The 23025-nt window shown below is 38.3% G+C and overlaps 1 protein-coding gene and 1 long non-coding RNA gene across 38 annotated transcripts in view; one reads left to right on the top strand and one right to left on the bottom strand.

The window, feature by feature from the left end:
• The window catches only part of LOC135161682 (microtubule-actin cross-linking factor 1), a 140841-nt gene that overhangs the window by 37690 nt on the left and 80126 nt on the right, over positions 1-23025 (bottom strand). For 23 of the 37 annotated variants that reach the window (XM_064119472.1, XM_064119470.1, XM_064119474.1 and 20 more), the window contains 9 exons: positions 22421-22510; positions 20431-20601; positions 6240-6519; positions 4406-5114; positions 3605-4178; positions 3388-3411; positions 1610-3319; positions 1383-1466; positions 77-298 (listed from right to left, as the gene is read on the bottom strand). In XM_064119472.1, the coding sequence (XP_063975542.1) occupies positions 77-298; positions 1383-1466; positions 1610-3319; positions 3388-3411; positions 3605-4178; positions 4406-5114; positions 6240-6519; positions 20431-20601; positions 22421-22510 (3864 nt within the window). Of the gene's footprint in view, positions 1-76; positions 299-1382; positions 1467-1609; positions 3320-3387; positions 3412-3604; positions 4179-4405; positions 5115-6239; positions 6520-10986; positions 11202-12065; positions 13952-20430; positions 20602-22420; positions 22511-23025 lie in introns of those variants that run through there. The other 14 variants (XM_064119478.1, XM_064119487.1, XM_064119506.1 and 11 more) reach the window with 6 other exon arrangements.
• On the top strand, positions 181-777 carry LOC135161715 (uncharacterized). Its single transcript, XR_010298851.1, has 2 exons — positions 181-310; positions 366-777. It is a non-coding gene; the product is annotated as an uncharacterized LOC135161715 (long non-coding RNA).

The following is a 23025-nucleotide window of genomic DNA, read 5'->3' as shown; positions in this document are numbered from 1 at the left end:
GCCTCTTCAGAGGGTTTTATCATTGACGTTTTAAAATTATTCATACATTTAGTGACAAATAATGAAAGACACTTACTTGTAACGCCACGTCGTCAGGATACTGCTGCGAAAGTTTTTGCACGCGCTCTTGGCAGAGGCTGACAAGTGTTGTGTATCTTCTGTTGAGATTATCAAGATCCCGTGCAATGCTGTCCACTGTTATGATGGACTCGCGTCTCGGTCGTTTGATGGATGCATCGAATGATGGAGTGATTTCTTCGAGCAGTTCCTTGAAGGATCTCAGCTGGTTGCCATAAATCTATAGAGGCCGGTTAGTCCGTTATGGTTAGTAAATTAGGATATCTAATAATCACTACTGTTTACAGTTTGTTGGCTGAAAAGCAACGATGACAGCTAGGACTCTACATTTCTACTAAATTATGGACAAAAACATTTCACAGAAAAATCTAACAAATTTGACAGAAGATCCCATTGAATTTCTATTCTTTTCTTTTAGTTTCAACGGAGAAATTCCTATGCATATATTTATGGGAATTTATCCAAGTTCATTTGCCAATTTTTCAAATGAATCAAGAAAAATGTGGTGAAAAATGTTTCAATAAAGGTAATGGAATTTTCAGTGACAATTCAGGTTTCTGTAAAATTATTTCGCACGTTGTTTTCTACTTATTGCTAGTAACAGTGTGGTAATAATAACCGTAGGATAAATTAATAAACGTGATGTATTTTTTAGCATAAAAAAGTTGTAAGTTGTTTTAATAAATAATTATATCGTGAGCTAGCGATGGTTTTAATTTTGAATAATCAATTACTTGAAATGTAAATTCAAAGTTATTGTACCACACTGAGATGATCTACTGGTTCACTGATTAAATAATCTACGAGGTTTTAATGCCTGCTACCAAAATCCATTTATTCCATCACCCAACCCAAGCACCATTCAACCATGCTATTCATTTTAGAAATGTAATTCGTAAAAATATGATACCACCCATTAGTAATAGTGAGTGGACGGTCGTTAAACTCTTGAACATCTAGATACCCGAAGCAGCAGATAAAAAACCAAACCTGAATATTTTTCATAAAAAAAAAATACAACAGATCTCATAGAATTCACGTTTTGCCATAGTTTTGTAGTGCGTACGACCGTGTGGAGAAGTCGATACGTTAATCAACAACGAGAGTACATCTTTATCGTTGTTCGCTGAAAGGAAGAGGCTGGAGAACAATTTACAGATGATTCTCATACCAATGATGATGTACAGTGTAGATCTACTTAAATCTAGTAAATAGTCTCAATTCTCATTCATTCAAGCATTCACTCCCATAGGCTTCGTGGCTATTTGTACGGCTTTGCAAATTGCTATTTCAATGAATCTTACCTTGCCCTCGCGTATCAATCTGCCACCAGTCATGTTGACAGCTTCCACTGCTGGTGCACGATCACAGACTCGGTTCAACAGGTTCTGCAGGCAAATACACTTCATTTTATTTTCCACTTCTCCATTTTTAATTTGTTTTTTGTACAATAAAATAAAGGAAATAAAAGGATAAAACGCAAAGTCGTAGAAAGAATTAGTTATGTAATAATAATTTTTAAAATCCTAACCTTTGTTGTTTCAAGTTCATGTGCCTTAGTGAGCACCGGTGAAGTAGCCTCCAGTTTTTTATAACTATCATCAACAAAGTCAACTTCACTCTGATAAGAAGTATGATATTTCTGAGCAAGGATATAAGCGGCTTCAGCACTCCTCATTCTATCGACAACCTGTCCACAAATATTTGTCCACCGTGAGTTCAGCCTACTGACCTCAGCATCTAGGCGATCCATATCACTGTGAGGACCACGATGATTAGGTCTTGACTTCTCCACAACTCGCCTAGTATTATGCGCATCATCATTGAGCTGATCTATGGAAATTTGCTGCTGTCCAATGGCATTCTGCAGAGTCATGAGGTCCTCGAGAACAATCTGCAGTCCTTTCACATCAGAGGGAAGGTCAGAATAAGAAGCGAGTTTGAGTTCAAATTCAGAAATGCTGGCAATATTATCTTCCAAGCCAGACAGCACAATCTCCACACATTTGAGCCTTTCAATGTAGATATTGCTGAGATTCCACAAATTATTCCATTTGGTCATTACGTCATCCAGCTTATTTCTCATAGCTGGTATTTTCAGAGTTATTCCCCTGAATGTCTGCTGCACCTCCTCATAATCAGGAGCCAGTCTCTGCAGATTCAGCTCAAAGTCCTTGTGTTCTAGAACAATATGCTCGAGACTGTCCAAGTCCCTGGGCAGTGGAGAGGCAATTCTTATGTTAAGAATTCTCTCATACTCATCAAGAGACTGCTTCAGTGAGGAAAGTTGATCATCAAAGATTCTCCCAGCATTTCTGGACTCCTCTTCCGCCCTAGCCCTCTTCTCGAAGTCATCGAACAGCCTGTTGACATCGGCTATTTCTCTCCTGAGTCTTCTCAGTTGAGGATCAGCTGGGTCTCCCTCAGCAAGAAGCTTCTCAGCGTCTTCGTTGAGAGCTCGTCTGATTGTCGCTCGTTGATCCTGTCCCATAGCAAGGAATTGAGGAAAGTCCCAGCCCTTCACGACCTTGATAGTCGCAAAAATGGTGTTCTGTCTCAGACGTAAGTGCTTTCGTTGCCACAGGGCAGTGGTTCTGTCGTGCTGACGACGAAGACGTTCAGCAGCATCAAGGGCATCCTTGTCTGGTGGCTGCAGAGAGAAGCAAACACCTGGCACTGGAGACTCCACACCTTGAGAATTCTTTACCCTCCATTTTACTCTACCAGAGTTATCGTAGAGTGTGCACTGCTCATTCTTCTCAATGGACATGTTGACTTCTTTGTATTCACAGATGCAGGTGACCTGGAGTGGTCTCGTTACTGGTTGCCTTCGTTGTTTCATTGGAACAATCATCTTTGCTTGATCCACGAGTCTTCGGACCTGCTTCTCATGGCTCTCCAACTCAACTCTAAGCTCACTCAAGCCCCTCTGCAAACGCTCTCCCTCGTCAATGCTGAATTCAGATTGGGAGTAGATGGTGTTGAGGATCTCATCCTGCTTTGACAGCCACTGTTCAGCCTGTTGGACTTCTTTGAAGAACTGCTGGCTCTCTGCTGCATGCTTGAGATGAACCTCGAGGCAGTGTGTCAACTGCAGGAGCCAAGAGCATGCCTTCAGCATTGCTGAGCTGTACGCTTCGATTGTCTTCGAGGCTGGGTGTCCCTGACTTATGAGAATCTCAGCCCGTTGCTGCACTGCTACATACTGGATTTCACGTTTCTCCATATCGTTCATGAGATTCTGTAGAAGAAATAGACTGTTAGAAATTGTTACGTTTTTTTTTATTTGGGGAGATAGGGTAAATGTACCTCTGATCCTGAACCAAATGAATGCTTGCAAATGGGAAAAATTGATAAATAGACGGAAATTATATGGTGAACGGACACGTAAATTGGCCATTAATTGTAATCAAACTAGATGAATATTATTTCATTAAAATAGTAGAATAAATAGCATAATCCCCTCTTCATGAAATGCTTCAACTTATCTCTAATTTACTGCAAGGATACTGAGCCTGTATTTTACCTCATAATATTGTTCCACACTCTGCACATTAAGATTCTTGTCACTCCAGTCTCGTGTGACTTCAATCTCCTCCTTAGCATTAAACCAGTGTAGCTCTCTAGTTGCTGACTGAACAAAATCATGAAGAACATCGAGATCCGAAAGACGTTTATTAGATATCTCCAGCAAGTCGGAGTATATCTGCTGCAGTGTACTGAGATGTTGGCTGTACAGTGACAATTCTTCACCGTGAAAATTAGTCTTGGCGTAAACGCATTTCTCAATTTTACTTCTGAATTGCTCGATGCTCTTGTGCTCGCGTTGATGAATGTCCCATTCGTTCTTGATACTGGGAAGATCAGAGCCGTAGTCAGCCTCCTGGATCTGCTTGAGTTTGTTCTTACACCAGTCGATGCAGTCGTGTAAATTACGAAAATGTGGATTTGTATCGACTAAACGTGTCTCGTGAACAGTTGTACGATGTTTTGTGACAACACGCTCCTCAACGGGGAATGATACTGCTGAGAGGGGTTCAACCAGACGCTTGTGCAATAGAGAGCGCAATGACACCCAACGCTGATGTAATTTTTGCACTCTGAAAATATTGAAATGAGGCATTGATCAGTGAAAATGGAATCCATGATATTTCAATCGGAGTTTGAAACCAATACCATGTGAAGAGAAGTTTTCGGGGGGGAAAGGTGTCTAGCATTACATAGTTGTTCATTATTACATTATTCCAGTCAAGTTAATATGAATAACATACTCTTCAGTTGGTAATTAATTAAACTCCTTTGAAATAAGTGGACGATGTCAACTCACCGCTTATAAAGTTCACCACCCTGACTGTATTTTCCATCAATGAGAGTCTGAACATCAGTGAAGATATTCTGGATGGAGATTTCCGTGCTGCGAATATCCTGTTCCAAGAGATCCACAGCGTGCTTCGCCTCAAGTGGATGCAAACGATCGAGACGACGAGCCTCGTCCTCGACCCTTCTCTCCAACTCCTCCAGACGATTGTCCGTGGCTTTCATCTCACGATGAACTTTCTCAGCGAGTCTCTGGAGTCGCTCCAAGCGTTTTATCTCATCAAGCACCGCTTGCTCTCGCTCCTGATGGAGCAGCATCAGACGATTCCAATTTTTATCGATAACATCTATGTGCAACTCTTGCTCCATGTCCACTTCACCTACAGCCTCGAAGTACTTCTGGAGATCGCGGAATATGTGAGTGAGTCGTTGTTTGTCACGGTACCTGACTGGTACTTCTTCGTTCTTGAATTTGGCATTATCGGCTGCCAATTTTTTCATCTCAATCAGAGTTGGGGGGAAAGCGCGTTCCTGCATTATGGAGATTTTTTCGCGAATCCACAGATGGAGAGCATTTGCAAGCTCACGATATTCACCTGAGCGCCTTTGGGCGTCAGCATCGTACAGAGGGTGGATTGGCGGGGGCTCTGGGAATACATCGTAGAGCGAGGAGATGTACGTTATCAGAGACTTCTCGTCCGGTTCGGGGGTATCGACATCTGTCAAAAAAATATATATTTTTAATGTTAATGATTCAAAAAGGTGACAATGTCTTCTCAGAAAATTTAAAGATAAAATGAAAGTTTCGTTGGCTTCTTGCTTTCAATATTTTGTCAAAGGGCTTTCAAAGACTATCGTCTTTCAAGGATAATTTCCTCCAAGGATTCATCCCTTTCGATACATATTCCTGAACAATGGTCGTCCACCGCACGCATCTTTAAACCCAATTATAAAAGAGTGCCGGTGTCATGGTGGGTGAGCACAAGCGGAAGCGGTGTCGGGTAACCGTGACCAAAAGAATATGTGCTACATAGACAATTCCGAGTACGTATATCCAGGTATAAGGTTATTCGGCATTCATAATAAAATCGTGAAAATGTACTTTTATCCTGAGGTAAATTAAAACTCTTTGCGATTCAAAGGCGGTTCAGGATGGGGTATTATTTGTCAAATTAGTTGAACGCTTGGCACGATTTCCCCTTCGTTCTGTTGACCTATTGATCTTGGGGAGAAATACTTCTAGGACAGTTGTGATTCAAAGATTAAAGAATCCTGATCAGTGCTCACTATCTTAGACACGACGTGGCCCAATTGAATGAAAATTTTCATCTGTCTAAATCGTTTGAAGGCTATTTCACCTGGGAGTCAATCCCGAAGAATTTTTTTTCGTTCTAAAATGCTATTGAGATTAAAATGAATGTAAGTGAGAACCGGAAAGGTCTCAACATTCGGGGAGCCGTGAAAAAAAATTATTCACGCGAAGTGTACGACAGTTCTAGGGGGAACAAATGAATCACCTGTATTTTAACCGCCGCCTTGAATAACGTCAAGAGGAAACTTCAAATAAAATTCACTAGCGAAGTGGTAAAACGAGATAAGGTAGTTCAATTCTCAGTCAATTTTTCGAGCGATATCTCCGAATATAAGAGAGATAGTGGATTTTGTAATTGACATTTGTTGTACTAGTTAAATCACTCCATTAAAAAAATGATAATAAAAATTTGGCTATCTCCCCTAGATTCCAAGATATCCATCAGAAATTGGGCAACAATGAGAAGGGATTCCTCTTGGGTTTACACTTCACAGATATAAGTAATTAAACATTAAAAATCTGAATATCATACCTTCGGGATCGAGAAGCCTGGTAACGTGGTACTCGCGCTCAGCGATGTAGAAAACTTGATGCAGTCGTTCTCTCGCTTGACAGGAACGCGCTGTCTTCCAGTCGATGAGGTCGGGACGGTTTCGATGAAGTAATGCACTGAATGCGAGGCCATCGCGCCATGAACCAGTGAAATCCGTAACACGAACACCCGGATAACGTGCAGTTGACCGTTTCGCCCAGCGCAGCAGTGCCTCGCGTGCAGTCACGTTCGGCTCTTGTCCAACCACTATATCGGATATCTAAAATCCAAATGACGTTATATTAATCATTAGTCCGTGTGCTTTTTGCTTGGGAAATCTTTTTTTTGCAATTTATTGAGCATCGAAAATTTCTTTAAATTATTCTCAGGCTGAGAAAGCCTTGGTACATGAAGATGTTTCATACCGCTTTAAAGCTAATGTATGCTAATGCTGAGATTCAAATGGCAGAGACAATTCCATGTTGCATGAGGCATTATCTTATCGTTAACATTACATTACATAAAAATAGCTTTCTAAAGTTATGGTATTTTCGCCTTTCGATCTGTGGTGCAACTGAATGTTCTAATTACAGGAGAGTTTTAGAAGAAGAGTCTTATGGTTATTTACAATGTTCAGGTGAACTAGTTAATTGCACAAAAATTTGGCTCTAATGAGAGGGATTAGAGACAGATATTGGTTTAAAATCAAGAATTCTCAGGGTTCAAGAAGGAGAAATCTTTGGATTTCTAGATTTTCACTGGAAATCATCGACTAATTAAACTTTCTTCAAACCTATGAAAAGTTTAAATTAATGAAAACGATTTTTAAAACTTGAAAAAATCTTAACTGTGTAGTTTCAACGACGTGGAAGAGGGAAAACGATACTATTTGGACAAAAATATCAGATGAGGAAGTGTTAGAGCATCCAGGAAGCATATAAAATTAAACGATAGGCCGTTTTAAGTTCAACCTATCACGATTCTTGGCGAAATAGCCTCAACTCGATAAATAAACCTCAGCAGACTACTAGACTCTCACTGTATTCAATACAATTTTGCACTTATTCCCCGTCATTATTTTTTTCCTTCTTCATTTTCTTATTCTTCTGACGAGTGGATCGTCTCATTGTGAAGGAAATTGTACCTGCATTCACGAGTAACGGTTACATGGTGACGGCAAACGATTGATCAGGAGGCTGGGCCCTCACCCTCTCTCCCTCTCTCCCTCTCTCTGGAGTCCATTGTAAAATATAAGAATCACCGTAACTCATTTCCGGGATTGAGAATTGGCGGTAATAGTTTTTGTCACTTGACATTTAAGCTCTTCCTCTGGATGATGAATTATTACTGTCGACCGTGGCTAATTGCCGATGGAATTCCATAATTTTGAAAATCACTTGTGACCTTGGACAATCGATATTTATCGCAACGATGTTTTTCTCTTCAATTTATTAATTATTTTCTCATGATAATCATGCAATAAAAGTGTCGTGAGAGAGCCGAATGACATGTTTATTCTTCGAAGGATGTAGGAAGAATTTTTCGACGAGTGAGACGAGCTTCTGGCCTTGATCGTGACACTAGAAAATTGTTTGTCGTCCGGGAGATTGGTGATTTGAGAGTGAAGAGGTTGAAGAGGATGAGACAACTCAATTTAGGAAGGAATTTTTTACGGGGGCCGTTGAGTTTGCTTTGATGAAGATTTCTTCCAATTTTATTGAGCCTGAGGAAGATTATAAGAATCAGATTTTTTTGTAATCTTCAATTCCAATTTTTTAAATTTAAATTTTCCTCTCGTGGTCACAAAACCGCTCGAAATATTTCTGCCTCGTTGGTAAATTCCTCAATATTCTGGGGAACCTGAACTCGCAACAAAATTAACTCGTCGCGACCACGGTTCACCATTCACCCACTGAATTGATAACAGTCAATCCGTAACAGCTACTCTAAGAACCATAAATCTATAGATGATAATCCACAATAAAATACAGATCACAATCGCAGTGGCAGAACAATTCAAGCGCAATTTTTTCAAAGAATATAATGGAATAGAATTCATCATCACTCAATTGGTGAATGCAGTAACTGTTTCACACTTCCACAAGCTCCTGGTTCTCAAAGGTTAACAACAATAAAAATACGCGATAAAAGATAACATATTTGTCAGCGACCTCGATCTGAAAGCGACCAACATTGAATTTTTCTCATAATTATTTCTAAAGGGCAGAGCTGTAGCTCCAAAAAATTCCCTCCAATTATCAAATACTCCTGGAGAATCAAAAGCTCGGCAAAATCACTCACTCAGACTTCCTTTGTCCTTCCACTCCTCAATTTGTCATCATCGCTTGGTAATGACTCCTTCAAGAGTCACCAATCAATCCGAGATAATCCGTAATTACACCAGATGATCAGGCATGAAGCCCAGATAATCAAAAACCGCAATGCACGTCACCCCTTCCCCCCTGTCCCTAAAAAAAATGTAAAAGTGGACTATAGGAACTAATTGGTTTGACGAGACTGTCACCCTGTCACCCCCATGTCACTCCGAACCGAGAAAGCGGAGGCGAGCGACTCTCATGTAGAAAATAAACAGGCGAAAATAACGAGAATTAAAAAAAAAAGTCTCAAAATCAAGAAGGAAAAAAAGCGCAGTTTCACCACACGGATTTTATGGCAGGGCCATACGTTATGATCATTCATTTGTCTCCTTATGGGGCCAGATAGCCATGGCCCGACATCGCCATAAACAGATCCTGATGACGTCAGGGGCCCATCGAGTGTGGCAACTGCTGGAGAATCGAGAGGCAGGCGAGTTCGATTGGTCTCACATTCATTGCAAGATTAAATGACTGATCAGAGCTTTTAAAAAAATTCCAAGTCATCGATAATCAAATATTTGATTATTATCTTGTCCAGTGAACTTGTCGGTAAATGAATTAACGATTGATATCTCATCAGAATTATATTCCAGTGAATCATTTCACAATTATCGATGAATAATTACCAAAGTTGTAACTAGGGAGTCAATATTTTCAATGTTTAACAGTCCCAAGGACTCAATAAACATCGGAATTTCGATAAAAAAAATTAAATGTCATCAGTGAGGAAATGTCTCGTCATCGTCTCTTCAGTGAACTATCTCCATAAGACAGAACCTACTGATCTATATCTCAATTCGATCGAAACGATTTTTCACCGAACAAAGAATACACGATTAATTCATGCAACAACGCATTTACATCAGTTTTCATTTACAATTAAACTGGGTTAATTGAGGGAAGATGAGTTAATCAGGTTAGCCACATGGACATGCTCAACTAATTCTCCATTTCGCGATCGTATTACCATTTCAATATGAATAAGAAAGTCGTGTGGAATGGTTTGGCATCAGGTGGATAATCCAGCTGAGAGGGAAAAGAAGTAGAAATATTTTTTTGTTGGGGTATAAAACCGGTAGTTGAGAGGGTATTGCAGGGCAATTACTAGGATGAAATAAATGCTTCCTGGAAGAGGGCAAGTTGAGGCTGCGTTCAAGGATCGTGCTTCGGTGCGGAGGCTGTTGAATTTGTACGACAGTGTAATAATTACTGATTCGTACTTCAACGAGTACAAAAAAGTCAAAACATTGCTTTTAGCGTGAAAAAATGTGATGCGAGGAAAAATAATAATAGAACACAAGAATTTCCTTAACTGGAGCATCCGAAGCCTTGAAAAATTACCGTAGGTCGATATTAATCCAAAACCGGTCAATTCGACATTGATATAAATCAATAAGTTCGATTCCCGAGTAGTGGGTGTCAGTCGAATGCCACATACGATAGAAAAAAAAAATCTCGTAGGTGGAGATCCGCAGATCCATAGACGGTTCGTTTGTGCTTCCGTTCTGTCAACATGACAGAATAATCGAGTGTTGTTAAATCTCGAGGCAAATGAGTATCACCTGACACAGGAACAAGGACTTATCTGTATGCAGACTAAGTAGTCACAATAAGACCTGACGCAAGCTGAGTGTAATCTCTGTATATCTCTCTCTTTTTCTCACCTTGTCCCGAATACAGGTGTGCAAGGGGTGGGATAGGAATAGAGGCGTCGTCCGAGCAATAGACAAAAGTGAATGGAAGAATGAAGATGTCTGTCGTTTAACGAGATAATCGATCTCGAGAGTATTTTATCACATTTAAACCGGTATCTGGGACTTTCCTGACTCTTTAAGGGCACAACTCTCGATCTCGGTGAGACGGAGGTCTTCCAGGGGGAGTTAGAAAGCTGAGGTTAACGCTGGGAAAATGGAGAATTCAGTCATGAGATGAATTTGCTGTTTTCAGTTTGTTCTGGTTCTCTAGACTGAGTTTAAGAGATTTCCTCAGTTGGAAAATTACTATTGAAATGTCAAGCAAAAATTGTGAAAATTCAAGACAGGTTTTTAGGTAAATTTGAGCTCATTAAAAATTACGTACTGTCATTGAATATTCATGTACAAATGCAAAAGTGTAGGGAAAATTTCCTCTTAAAATTAATTTCCCAAGATGAAAAAACATTTCTGGTAAACAAGGATTTCTCTTTCACGAGCTCTCACTGGAGCAGAATCAGGATTCGATCCGCTCCAATCAGGTTCCTTATCCCCCTATCGATTTTTGTTGACATTTTTTATAACTCAATTTTCCGATTCGATTAACTTCAGGTTTGCAGACCCTGCACTTTTATTTTCCGCTGTGATTTCACCCGGTGAAAGTCGTACTGTCCTTACCCGAACTGTCTTAGTCTTTGGTGAACCCTGGGTGGTGACCTTGCTGTATTGGGCAGACTGCAGTGACTTAACGTGTCCACGATTTGTCAGATCCTCAGCAACACTTTTCTCTTCACCACGCGTCAGTGTTGTTGTCTTCCGTATTATTCGTGTCACGATTCGACGTGTTCCGTTCTCACCGCGTTTAGAGGTCTTTGTCGACTCAATCGACGAGCCTAGTTTATCAAATTATTTATCTCTGGGGTATGAATATTTTTTTTTGTCCGAGAAACTCGTTCGTCCAGTTGGAACTCAATGATTATTATTTTTATTGCATTTAAATTAACACAAATGTAAATTAATTTCCGAATTTTTTATATTCCCCAGAAAATCGATTTCGCAATTTATGAAATTTCAAATTTCAAAGCATGTGATGCTCGAAAGAAACAAATATCTCTTCTGTTGCGCACATAAAATTGAAAGTTTATTTTCTCTGACTTTTCGAATAAAAGAAGAAATAACTTTTCCCCTTATTTAAAAAAACAATTTAATTTTCTCTCAGTAATTTCTAGTGCATAATGCATGAATCCACGTTATCTCTCCTATTATTCACTGTATTAGTAAGCAGAATTCATGTTCATAATTGAAGAAAAATCATAAAAATTTCAAAGTAGAAATCCCATCGCTATTAAATAACATAATTTTACCAGTCTAGCCATGTAAAAACCCAGACGCGTGGGCAAGATCAAGGTCTCGGATCAGCTGTTTCCTATTTTGTCTCGGTATCTTATTCATAGTAGCCCTCTCCCTTCCCCCGCACTGTTACAAAATTTCGAGCGAAGTTTCCGAATACCTTCGATGATTTTCTAATCAATGAATTTTTTTTTATTGTAATTCTACTGAAATTATGAAGAATTTCCTAATGAAAAAAATTCTATATAAAAAAATTCTATATAATTCCAGCAGAAATTTTAATTTTTAATTAAAAAATTCAGGATCATTGAGCAAATCCCGAAAAATTAAAATTCCGTACATAATAAGTTCCAACTTTACGAGTCTCTTAGACAAACTCTACCCTCCACAATCCCACCAAAAAATACCTAAAACTTCGGTTGACAATTTTCGTTTCGTATAAATCGCCTGTAGATCGTTTCCGATGCTGGAGCCAGCGACATTATCGCGGTCGTCTTCCTCCCGCGTGCCCTGCACGAAGAGCCGGCCGCTCTTGCTGAACCGATACATTGACATTATGAAGCCCAAAGCCCTCGGTAAAAATTGTAATTCAACCAGAACCGTTAAATGTCATTCCCCATGCAGCCACAACTCCCCGTGAAGTCCCCTCGACGATTAAAGAATCCCGTTCTTCACATGTGATTATGAAACTGTTGACATTCCACGAAGATAACACAACAGATTCACAGCCTCTATCACTGAGAGTATAATCATCCAAACTAATCAGCACACGAACAATAAAATCCAGTAAAAAAAAAAAAAAACTTATTATCCACAGAAAGATTTCGATTGAGGCCCGAGGGATCGTATCGTATCGAAACTCAAAAATGCACTGTTAAATATTCCTTTCACTCAGTGAATCACTGAAGAGTCAACTTCCCACTGTCGGGGGGGAATCCAACGCAAGTGACGCCTCCATGCACAGTTATTACGTAAAATACCGGTACCAGTGGTAAATTGAAATTTGAAAAATTAATTTCATAAAGAAAAATCGCACGAGATGAATGAGTTCCGATCGAGAGCACGCGGGATTCAACACTCGTTGTTATTTCTTCGTTACAGGTGGATTTATGGAGCAATCACTTTGTTTATTATTCCAAATGATTTCAGGGTTAATCCCCACCATTGTCCTCGTAACAACCACGCAGTGGTGACGTAAAATCATAAATAAATAAGTGAATTTGTGGGATTTTTAAAATTTTTTTATTGGGATGTTTCGAATGATACCAGGTGCTTCGGAAAGGCGCCCTCCTGCCACAGAACCGGCACATCCACTGACTGTTGCGCTTTGAATCTTCCCCACCCGCATCTTCCACTACTCCAGCGGAGTACGGAACCATGGTTAAACGTAGAAATGAGGGGTGGGGAATGAGGAGGGAGGAAAAACGTAATACGTTGTACAGGTGAGACACATACTGTCCCCCTCTATTCGAGACTTTTTAAAGCCAGTATCGTTTATAATGGGGTAATGGAGGTGCGCATGCGTCCAGGTGAGACAGAGACCTGGCCTCACTGGCTGTGCGTGGGTGAGACTCAACATTTTTTAATCGTATTGTCCTTCCGACTTTCCTTTTGTGGAGAATGTTTTTTTTTTGTTTTTTTTTTTGGAGAGGGTGAAGGGGGAGATTGAATTTTTCGAGGATTTGAGGGGGGATTTTGAGATGCGGAAGTAACTGGGGGTATTGAATGCCTTTTAGAGTTACGATCACCACTGGCTTCAAATTTTTTTTATGTAAATTTTTTGCAAATATGTAGAATTGTCTGACCACCAGCAAATTTTTCGAAAATTGACAGTCGAGCGGAATTCGAAATCACGAGCGGATATTTTAATTGACAGGTGACGTTAGTGGAGGAATCATTTCGAGACCATCTCTGTTAGACAATTGGGGACATAAATAGAAAAAAATATGACTTAGATAGGTTTCACGTGAAGAACAATTAGATGAAAGTCATTAAAAGCCCTTTAGCAATGAATTGAGGTGATGCCTTAAACTTCTTCAAAATAACGATTAAAGTTTGAAATTCCTCAGATATAAAGGCGGAAGATAAGAAACGATTCACATTTGTGTTTCAATTCATCAATAAACTTATTGTTTTCCCACCGATCAATTCGTCTGAAATAGAATGCAGTGTAGTACACATTAATACTAGACAGACACCAATTTCATAGTCAATTAGCTAATGATTTTGTAAAAAGTGTCATTGAATGACATTTAAAAAAAACATTGTCAAAGTTTTTTAGTTCTCGATATTATCGTGAAATCATTGAACTAATATCCTCAGCCTTTATCCAATAAATTTTTCAATAAGAAAATTCTGAGAACCCATGGAAAATCATAATAAAATTGAGAGGCCATTTCCTTCATCTCATTCATGTTTTGTTCTATTTTTTTTATGCCATTGCTATTCAATCCAGTGATTTAGTTAACTTCGTCAATGATTTAACGCAGCCCACTATTCGGCCCTCAGACGTGGGTGAGAAGGCTGTTGTTATATTTAACGAACATCTCATTTTCTCTTTTTGGTAAGATTTGTCCTCCTTTGTAACATTGATTGTGAGAATAATTGACACAAGTGTCGAATACTCGCGAATATTTGACAGGAGGAACAAGAGCAGTGAGTGCTCAATCATATCCATGTTTGACAGACATTGTGATATATGTATCCTAAAAATGACGTGTTTTCGTTGTGTCCGGGAGGTTATTACATGGGTGGGTTAATTTATTCACACCGAAGAGTGATTGTAATGGATAGGTCTGGGCGTTCATGGCTGGTATGAATACGAGAAAATTACTAGCTTTAGGATTACCCGTTTGACTTTGGTCTGAGGGGAAATGATGATTTATAATTAAATAAAACTTGTCTATTCGTGGGATTAATTATCACTTGTGTGAAGGATATGTCATTTGTTCGTTAGAAATGGACGGCAGTCGAATAAACTCAATTGTTCAGTTAGAGTCAGATATCAGAAACATGTCAGTATATTATTCTAATGTTATTGTTTCCCTTATAGGCGTTATGACAGGGGCTTCCGGTTAGTTTCTCAATGGCCAGTGCCTCATAATTCAGTGGTGATACGAGTCTACTCAGCCCCAATTGTGATAGCAACTTTCTGATCTAATTAACATGAAAAAAGTAGATTTTTCTAATTATGAAAATTGATGTTAAATCAAGGAGAATTCGTCCTAGAGCCAACTGTTCCTCAGATTTTAATATTTTCCTGACGATTTGAGATCCTCAACAGCTACTAATTTTATAAAATTGATTTTGGAAATTTCCAAGCAACTGGGGCATAACTGCACGTCCCAAGTAAGAAGAAATGAGAATAACTTTAGTGACATTAACACAAGTACTTATCTATATACCTTCCCGCAACCACTTAAGCCTAATACGGCCCTCATTCGTTCTCTTAACGTTTTTCTCCGTCTAAAACTGTCACTATTGCACAATGCCCTGGTTTTTTATTCCGTTTTAACACCAACCAATTGGCCAATTCAAATTACTCTCTGAATTTAGTGTTGCTGATATGTTGATGAAAGGTTTATCGTTTTTTTCCTTTTGAGAATAGTCAGAAGGGGGCTAGGATTTCTCGTTTTCCACTTGTTAATTAAATCCCGACCATGCTAATTAGTCCTGAAGTTGGTGCAAAGTTTTGACCCCCTGGGGTGGAGGGGAGATGCTGAGTGTCGAGGAAACACGAAACAAGGATGGAACCCAAACGGGAAGACATGCGTATGCTGAATGTGAGCAGACGCCTGGGGCGCAGATCCTCCAACGGATATGGAGTCATCGCACCCGTTATGCCCGGGACCCGTTTCACTTTGACTTCCTGAGTTAGTTATTATTGTTCCTTAAATCTGAGATAATTATTCTTTCCAAATTCATGACTTTCTAGACATTTTCAACGAGCAAAAGTCATTATTGTATTGTATGGAGAAATTTGGACGTCATTGGTCCAGGAAATGGTTCCATGGCAAACACAATGGTTCGGTCGACAATTGCCAGGTAAATGACTTATTTGTGGTTATGGGGTCAGGTTAATTTTTCATTTGTTTGAAAATCTGAAATTTTATGAGTTTTTGGAAGGACAAATTTTGTTGAATGGCCGAACATCTTTTGAATACGACAATGATAAGATGGTGAAATATTTAAGCTTAAATATCCGGCATACTTTTTAGAAATTCTTATCATGTGACGATGCTACAAAAATTTCAGGAGATTTCATCATCTAAAGTGTTGTAGTTACAAAAGTAAATGGAAAATAAATTTTAGTCCAATGACTCTATGAAGACCAATAGAAATGACAAATTTGCAGTGTCATTTAACGTTCATTGGAAAAACTACTATTGCCTGAGGTTGCTATCAATAACTGAATAAAAAATTTCAAAGAATCTCCTTCCCCACAAATATTTAATAACTTGTGCCATGAATTTCCTGCTGCTTTAGCAGAAGAAAAAAAAGATCTGAAGAATGAAAAAAAAAGCGCGTTTGATAGTTTTTACCGTTACCCAGAGGCCGGTATATTTATGTACGTCTGTCGGGATAACGAGGGTTCCTGGGGGCCTTTCCTCATCGCACACAGGGCCCAGATAGTAATAGGATAGTACCACATATGCTCCAGGCATTTGCACTTGTGATGTCATCCCCGTAAAAAAAACCTGACTGATACGAACAAAATTGTGCTGAATCAAATACGCAAAGTTGGTCAGAACTCAAGAGTTTATTCTGAAGAATGAAGTGTCCCTCCAGCGGACGTTCAACCATGACTCGGTAAAGGAAAAAAATATATATAATTTGAGAAAGACGAGTTGAGCAAAAAATGGAGAGGATAGGAGCGATTGATCGACGGAGGTAATCGAGTTAAAACCCCACGAGGTATTAACGGAAATCCAATATGACGGCTCTTCTATTATCGAACGTCCAGAGCAGGAAAAAAGTTCTCCACGGAATTAACATCGTGATTAACGACAAAATAATGATAATGAAAAAGGATAATAAAATTTTTATCCCGTAGCAATTGAACTGTTACGTGAAAATAAATTGAAATTTTTTTTTTTTTGGAAATTTGCACTACACCCATGTTCCCTTCTTTTTGGTGACAACAAGTTGATTTTACTAGATGAAAAATCACCGCAAATCATCCTCTACCGCAAAAATTAATTATCCACAACTGAGTGTCACCCGTAACCCAGGATAAACACATTAATAACATCACCCGAACAATTACCATAAACAATTATGCAGGAACGTAAAAAACTCGCCCACACGGAATGCGTTGTGCCCACACAAACAATATTCCCTCACAATTTTTTTTTCAAAATCCTCCTCTCACCAAAGGTAAACCTAAAAAGGAATCAACCGATGTCGCTCAACATCTGACGTCTCTCCCTTTTAATTATCCACAAATAACCAGCAATGATACAAGAAATAAACCCTAAAGAAATGAAATATTGAAGTCACGAGATTGGCTTGATTTTCACCAAAATCATTGCGAAATATCCCACGGACGTGTTATTTTGACAAATAAGGTGGGATAAGAAGCTGATATTGCGAAATATTTTATTCATTAGGGTTTGGGTTGACGCGTGTGCGTAAAATACCGTGTGAGACTCATGCAGCCTCACTGATCGGTCTTTTACCTTGACCGATAAAGGGAATGCACAGAACAAGTTTTGTCACACTGTCTGAATCACATTTGAGTCAATCCATATTATTGTTTTTCCTTTATTTTGTTAATCAAGCGAGGTATTCAACGGAATACAGTGTGCCATCAAAATCAGTAAAAAAAACTTTGAATCTGAATTGAAAATCGAATCAAAACATCAGATGTGGATCTGATAATTGATTTTTGCGAGGACTGTCAACAAAGAGAGGATCAATTAAAAAATTCTACGTGGCGTCCTGCCACAACCCCCATCTACATATACTGTCATCGGTGACATTTTCTACCTTTTGAAATGAAGAAAAAGGACATGCAAAACCAGGAAGGAATCCTGAACCCATCAAGACTTGGGAATTTTTTTTTTTATGGACTGAACCAATTGTCAATTTCTAGTGTTCGCACGTTGTAAAATGAAATGTCCTACCAGTGACTGAGAGAGAAAGACAGAATTACTGGAGGAATAACAAAATAATGCAACAAAATAATCGATTCACTTTCACTTTCCCATTGTGCAATATTCACGTACAGAATGGGATGAATTGACGATATCACCTTCAATTTAATCGTCTAATGGTGAAGTCAATAATGATATTGTTCTTATCTACCCACGCGCACCTTCCATGAATGAATAGATACGAATTTGCGTATGGCGCGACAGAGGTGGCGACAGCTACAGTTTAGTAACAGCAAGCGGGGATAGTAGAAAGGTAGTTGAGAAAATGAGGTACGGTCGACACAGCAGGAAGCATTTACCGTCCAGCGAGTTTACAGTGAGCTAAATTATCCGCGTTTGTTATTCAAATGATACAGCGTTTTACAAAGATTTAAAAAAATTAATTGCTTTCAGAGAAGTCGCCAAGTTTTTGGAACATTTTCATTTCCAGAAATGGGAAAATTTGCGACTTATGGAACATCATTTTTCCCTGACTTATTGTACTCAGCGTCTAATTTTCCAAAAATCAGAAACTGTTGCTGGAAATCAGGTAAATGTTCCTAAAAATTAGTGACCTTTTCCTCAAGATGAAATTTTTATTTTTCCTGTGATGAATGATTACACTATCTCATGAATAAATAATACGGACTTAGCAACAACCGTTCTCATTTTTCAGATGACAAGAGAGGCAATAAAATAATGGTAGTAAAAGGATTTGTCTAACAACCTTGAGACTTACCTTGCGTCGCCATCTCTGCGGCGCATACAAAAAAATAATCAATTAGACTAGCGCAAATTGTCATCAGGTATTCGTGTGAGTATTTAACAAAATTCATTATATGGACATTGAGGTGGGACGGGGGAAACAGTTTCTGCGGTATTTTTTTATCCAGAAAACCATGTTTGATCGAAAAATTTTGATTATTTTTATTTTAATGAATACGAAACGAAGTTAATCAATTTTCCTCAAATTTTTTTCTGGAATCGTTGAGCTATTTTTGAACTACAATGAAATCCACTCATAAATTCCACCATTTAATAAATACAACTTAAAACTTCCGTTGAGGGAGAGAGAAACTAAAACTGATAAATGAGAAATTTAAAAGAATTTCCCACATCACAGAAACTGCCCCCGTTAAACATGAATAATCACCTCCAATGCCGCACTAAATGAAGTGTAAGATGTTAATAAATTAAACTGAATGAACGGCGCTTTAATTATAATTTTTCATTCGCAAAGAGTCGGCTGATTAAATTATCTGATAACACGAAAATTCTCCGGGATCGTCTACCGTCTTTCATTATTACCCAGTGACATGCGAAGAACACTGGAACCACTGTTCCTTCGTGTAACTCAGTAGCTACGTCAGCTCTATCAATTTTTTTACATTTAAAAATCTCCGAGTGAACGACGTATCATCTCTCAATGGCAAAAAGAGGTTTTAGCATTGCACTGCAACTGGCGTCTAGCCTATCTCCTCAATTTACGAATGCGTCGAGACGTCAACGTCACGTTTTCAGTCGCAAAATAAAAAATTAAATAATAATACAGCTAAAAAATTGTTAAAGAGGAAATGATTTCGACGATTTCGCCAGACCGTGGAGGAAAAATTCTTCTCAATCATTTGAGTCTCTCCAGTCACAAAGATTTATGTGTCCTGATGTCTTTGAAAGAAACATGCGACAGGATTTTTTCTTTACTTAACGATGAAGACCTCTCGGTACAAAATAGAAAGAAAAAGAGACTGAAGAGAGAGAGAGAGAGAGAGAGAAAAAAAAAGAAGAGAAAATTGCTCAGCTGTCTTGAAGTGTCGTGAGGACGAGGGAATTCTGGATGAAACGTTAGTTTTCTACAGGCAATTTGTATTCTGTGTGAATTTAACGGCACTGGAATACTTGGAGAAATGCCACACTTTGATTCCCTTCAATTGCCTATCAGAATTTATTCAATCTTGTACGTGCTTTGGTAAATCCTTTGCAAGAAAATACAGAATAAAAAATTTGATTTTCATGTACAGGTCACTGTACTTTAGAAAAAATAGAACCCAAAAATTCGAAACGTGAGCATGTGAATTATGAAAACATTGAGATAGACTGATAATAATTGATTGTATCAGTGACTTCGTGACTAATTTGTGGGACACAGTCACGAATTCTCAGGAATATTATCAAAGTTTTTTATTCCATGGCTTTAATTTTCAGAAAAATAATACCAATTTCTAGAAACCCATCTAGATAGAAATTGCGAACACTAACTTTTATAGTATTTAATGACCAATATCAACAGTAATTGTCAGCAGATCCCTAAAAATCCCTAAAAATCAGATATTACTGAAAAACAAATTTTTTGTTCTGTGTAACCAAAAATTATAAGCACAGCGCTTCGCAGTGATTTAATGTGCCTCCCCCCCCCCTATTATCAAGGATTCTCCGTTCCTCCTGACTTATTTCACTTCACTTTGAACTATCGTATGTCACCTACTGCAGTGCAAGATGTCATTGCAAAAGCAAAGTGCAAAGCTTGTGTAAAATAATCCGATCGAAAGGCGAACGCAAACATGAAATCTGATAAATCCGTATTTTTCATCATTATTCTTCCCATATTATTGACGCTATTAACCAAGGTTACGTGACTTACCTGGAAGTGCAGGATAATGGTCCATATGAGGCCCAATGTCAGCTTGGGATTGCCATCGACAATGTCTTCGGCTCTGATGTTCACGAGCTTGATTTTTTTATAGCGAAGAAAGTCAAGTGCCATTTGTACATTCTGCAGCATGTGAAAACGCATTCGGCCCCTTTCCCGTGGCTAGAAAAAAAAATAATAATTCAAGTTATTAATAAAATCAATGAGTCTTACTAATGAACGAATGATAAGCAAAAATTAAAGAATTAAAAATGAGGAATATTATGAGATTCTAAAAAAAAGTTTTCTTCAATCAACGATTTGCATTCTGTTAACTTCTCCATGATATCTCAGATCGACTCAAATTAATTCTCAAGGTAATCATTAAGACGAGTAAATTCAGCTTTCGATAGGCATCACAACCCACTATTGCACCGAGTTGAGTATCGATCCTGGTTCAACTGTTCCCAGATAGTTTGATTGTTTCGAGGCAGTGGGAAACTAGATCACTCCGAATTACAACACACGACTCAACGTCAAGACAACAAACAAGTTTGAAATTGCCATTTCTCGACACATATCAGTATCACTTCGCGTTTTGTTAACAATTCTACTGATTTTGGATTAATTGAACTGTCATACTTCCACGAATCATATTACCCTGATCGCCAATTCAATTTACAGATTGAAAACAACGGATCTACTAATTCCCATGCGACTAAAAATTCCAAAAACCTTCAAGTTTTAACGCTTCTAACTCAATGACAATCAGATGTCATTTGCATGAGGGACATTTAGTAGCCGATTAGCTCTGATTCGTAAATACAAATCACCGGGGTATGCGATTCACTGCCTTCATTACCATTTCATTGCATCACAACACTCAATGAGAATAAATAATCATGGACAAGTCATTATCGATCGTGTCGAGGTGAATCGTACTTGTAGAAGGGTTTATTTCATAAATTTTTTGTGATGAATCGCGCCGGAATCCTCAGAAGTCCAGTTGTACAACTTGAACGACCTGATTAATACCAACAAACCGATGTTACATTGCCGAGAAGGGATTAAGGATAGCCGATTTGTCTGACCCCGGTGTGGTTGTACTGGTGAAAAATCATTACTCAAAGTCCCGGTCACATGGGCCTCGATCGATGCCTGTGTACGGCCTCAGTTGGAGAGATAAAAAAAAATGCAACATGTTGGGTTGCATCACTTACGTCGTGGATTGGAGAACGCGTTGATGAAAGGCAATCGTTGGGTCAAAATGTTCACGAGAGTTGTTTACTCGGGAAAAGATTATTGTTCAGGAAAAACCGAGCACATTCATTTAAGTTGATGAACACTTGAGATTGGGGTATATACTATCAAACTGAACTTGATATAATTCTGATATCAAATAACCCTTAACACTGATATGTATTGAAACTAAATATTTATGCTTCGATTGAAAATGTGTAATTAATAACCCCTTACCCTTCCGTAATTCGGAAATAGTAAATTAAATTTAATTCCCTGTGAGATTTATAATTTTATCGTCTCTTCGTTTTTATATCGAATTAATCGTCGCTTTCTTGGAAATAGTTACAACACAGAAAAAAAAGTTATGGAAAAAACCTCGTGAAAATTATGTAAAAATTATATTATTTAACGTAATTGTGATGTATCACTACTGATTCGTATAAATTACTACTCTCCGGCTGAATTTTTATGGAGTGTCATGTAACAATTAGGCTTCAACACGTAAAAATTATGTTTCGATCCATAAAATTTCCATAAATGAAGAAGAAAAAAAAATTATATTTTACCACGGATTTTGTTACCTCTTTTTATATGAAAATTAACATTGTACCATGTAATTATTTCCCCACTTGTGTCTCCATATAATTTTCTTGAAATTCCTCAATACTAGAGATCTATTTTGCTCTAGGTTATCATTTTTTTTCTCTACTTCGTTCAAGTTGTCTCAACTAAATCGCATGCATTATTAACATTAACTTACAAGATGTTCGCCGGAAAGCACCTCCAACAGGGATATGAGATTGTGCCCGTCCCGCAGGTCCTCGAACAAATCTCCAACATGTCTGCTTGCCTGTAACAAACCAAAATGTGTGAGAGAGATAAAACTCATTCTGTGGATTTGATCAAGTAGTCGTAAATACCGAAAACAAAAACGCATTAATCTACGCTCAAAACCTAATTGGGAAGTGTGTGAGAAGTGGAATGGTGAATGTAGATGATGCCCTGCGGCCAACTTTGTCGCCAAAAAGAGAAACATAATTATTGTGGATCATAAATTTAAAGTTTTCGTCGAGGGGCTCTCGCAATTATTTTTTTTTCTAGGAAACATATGAAACTCATTAGTAATCGGTGAATTTTGCGAGGCCAAACGATACCAGTTAAGCATCTGGGTCATGCAAATTATAATTGGCGAGCGTAAAATATTGACCTCCCAAACGAACAACTATTTTCAACATACGAAAAGAAAAATTTGAAACATCGTATTGTTATCAAACTATTAATTACCCAAGTTTGAATTCAGCACAATTTGGAATAATTTGGAAATTCAAATGACTTATTTAGTGTGCATTGCATGGTAACACGAAG

This window comes from Diachasmimorpha longicaudata, chromosome 4, assembly GCF_034640455.1.
Source record: "Diachasmimorpha longicaudata isolate KC_UGA_2023 chromosome 4, iyDiaLong2, whole genome shotgun sequence".
Taxonomy (NCBI): Eukaryota; Metazoa; Arthropoda; class Insecta; order Hymenoptera; family Braconidae; genus Diachasmimorpha; species Diachasmimorpha longicaudata.
The sequence above is the reverse complement of the archived record's forward strand: the minus strand, read 5'-3'. Positions and strand labels throughout refer to the sequence as shown.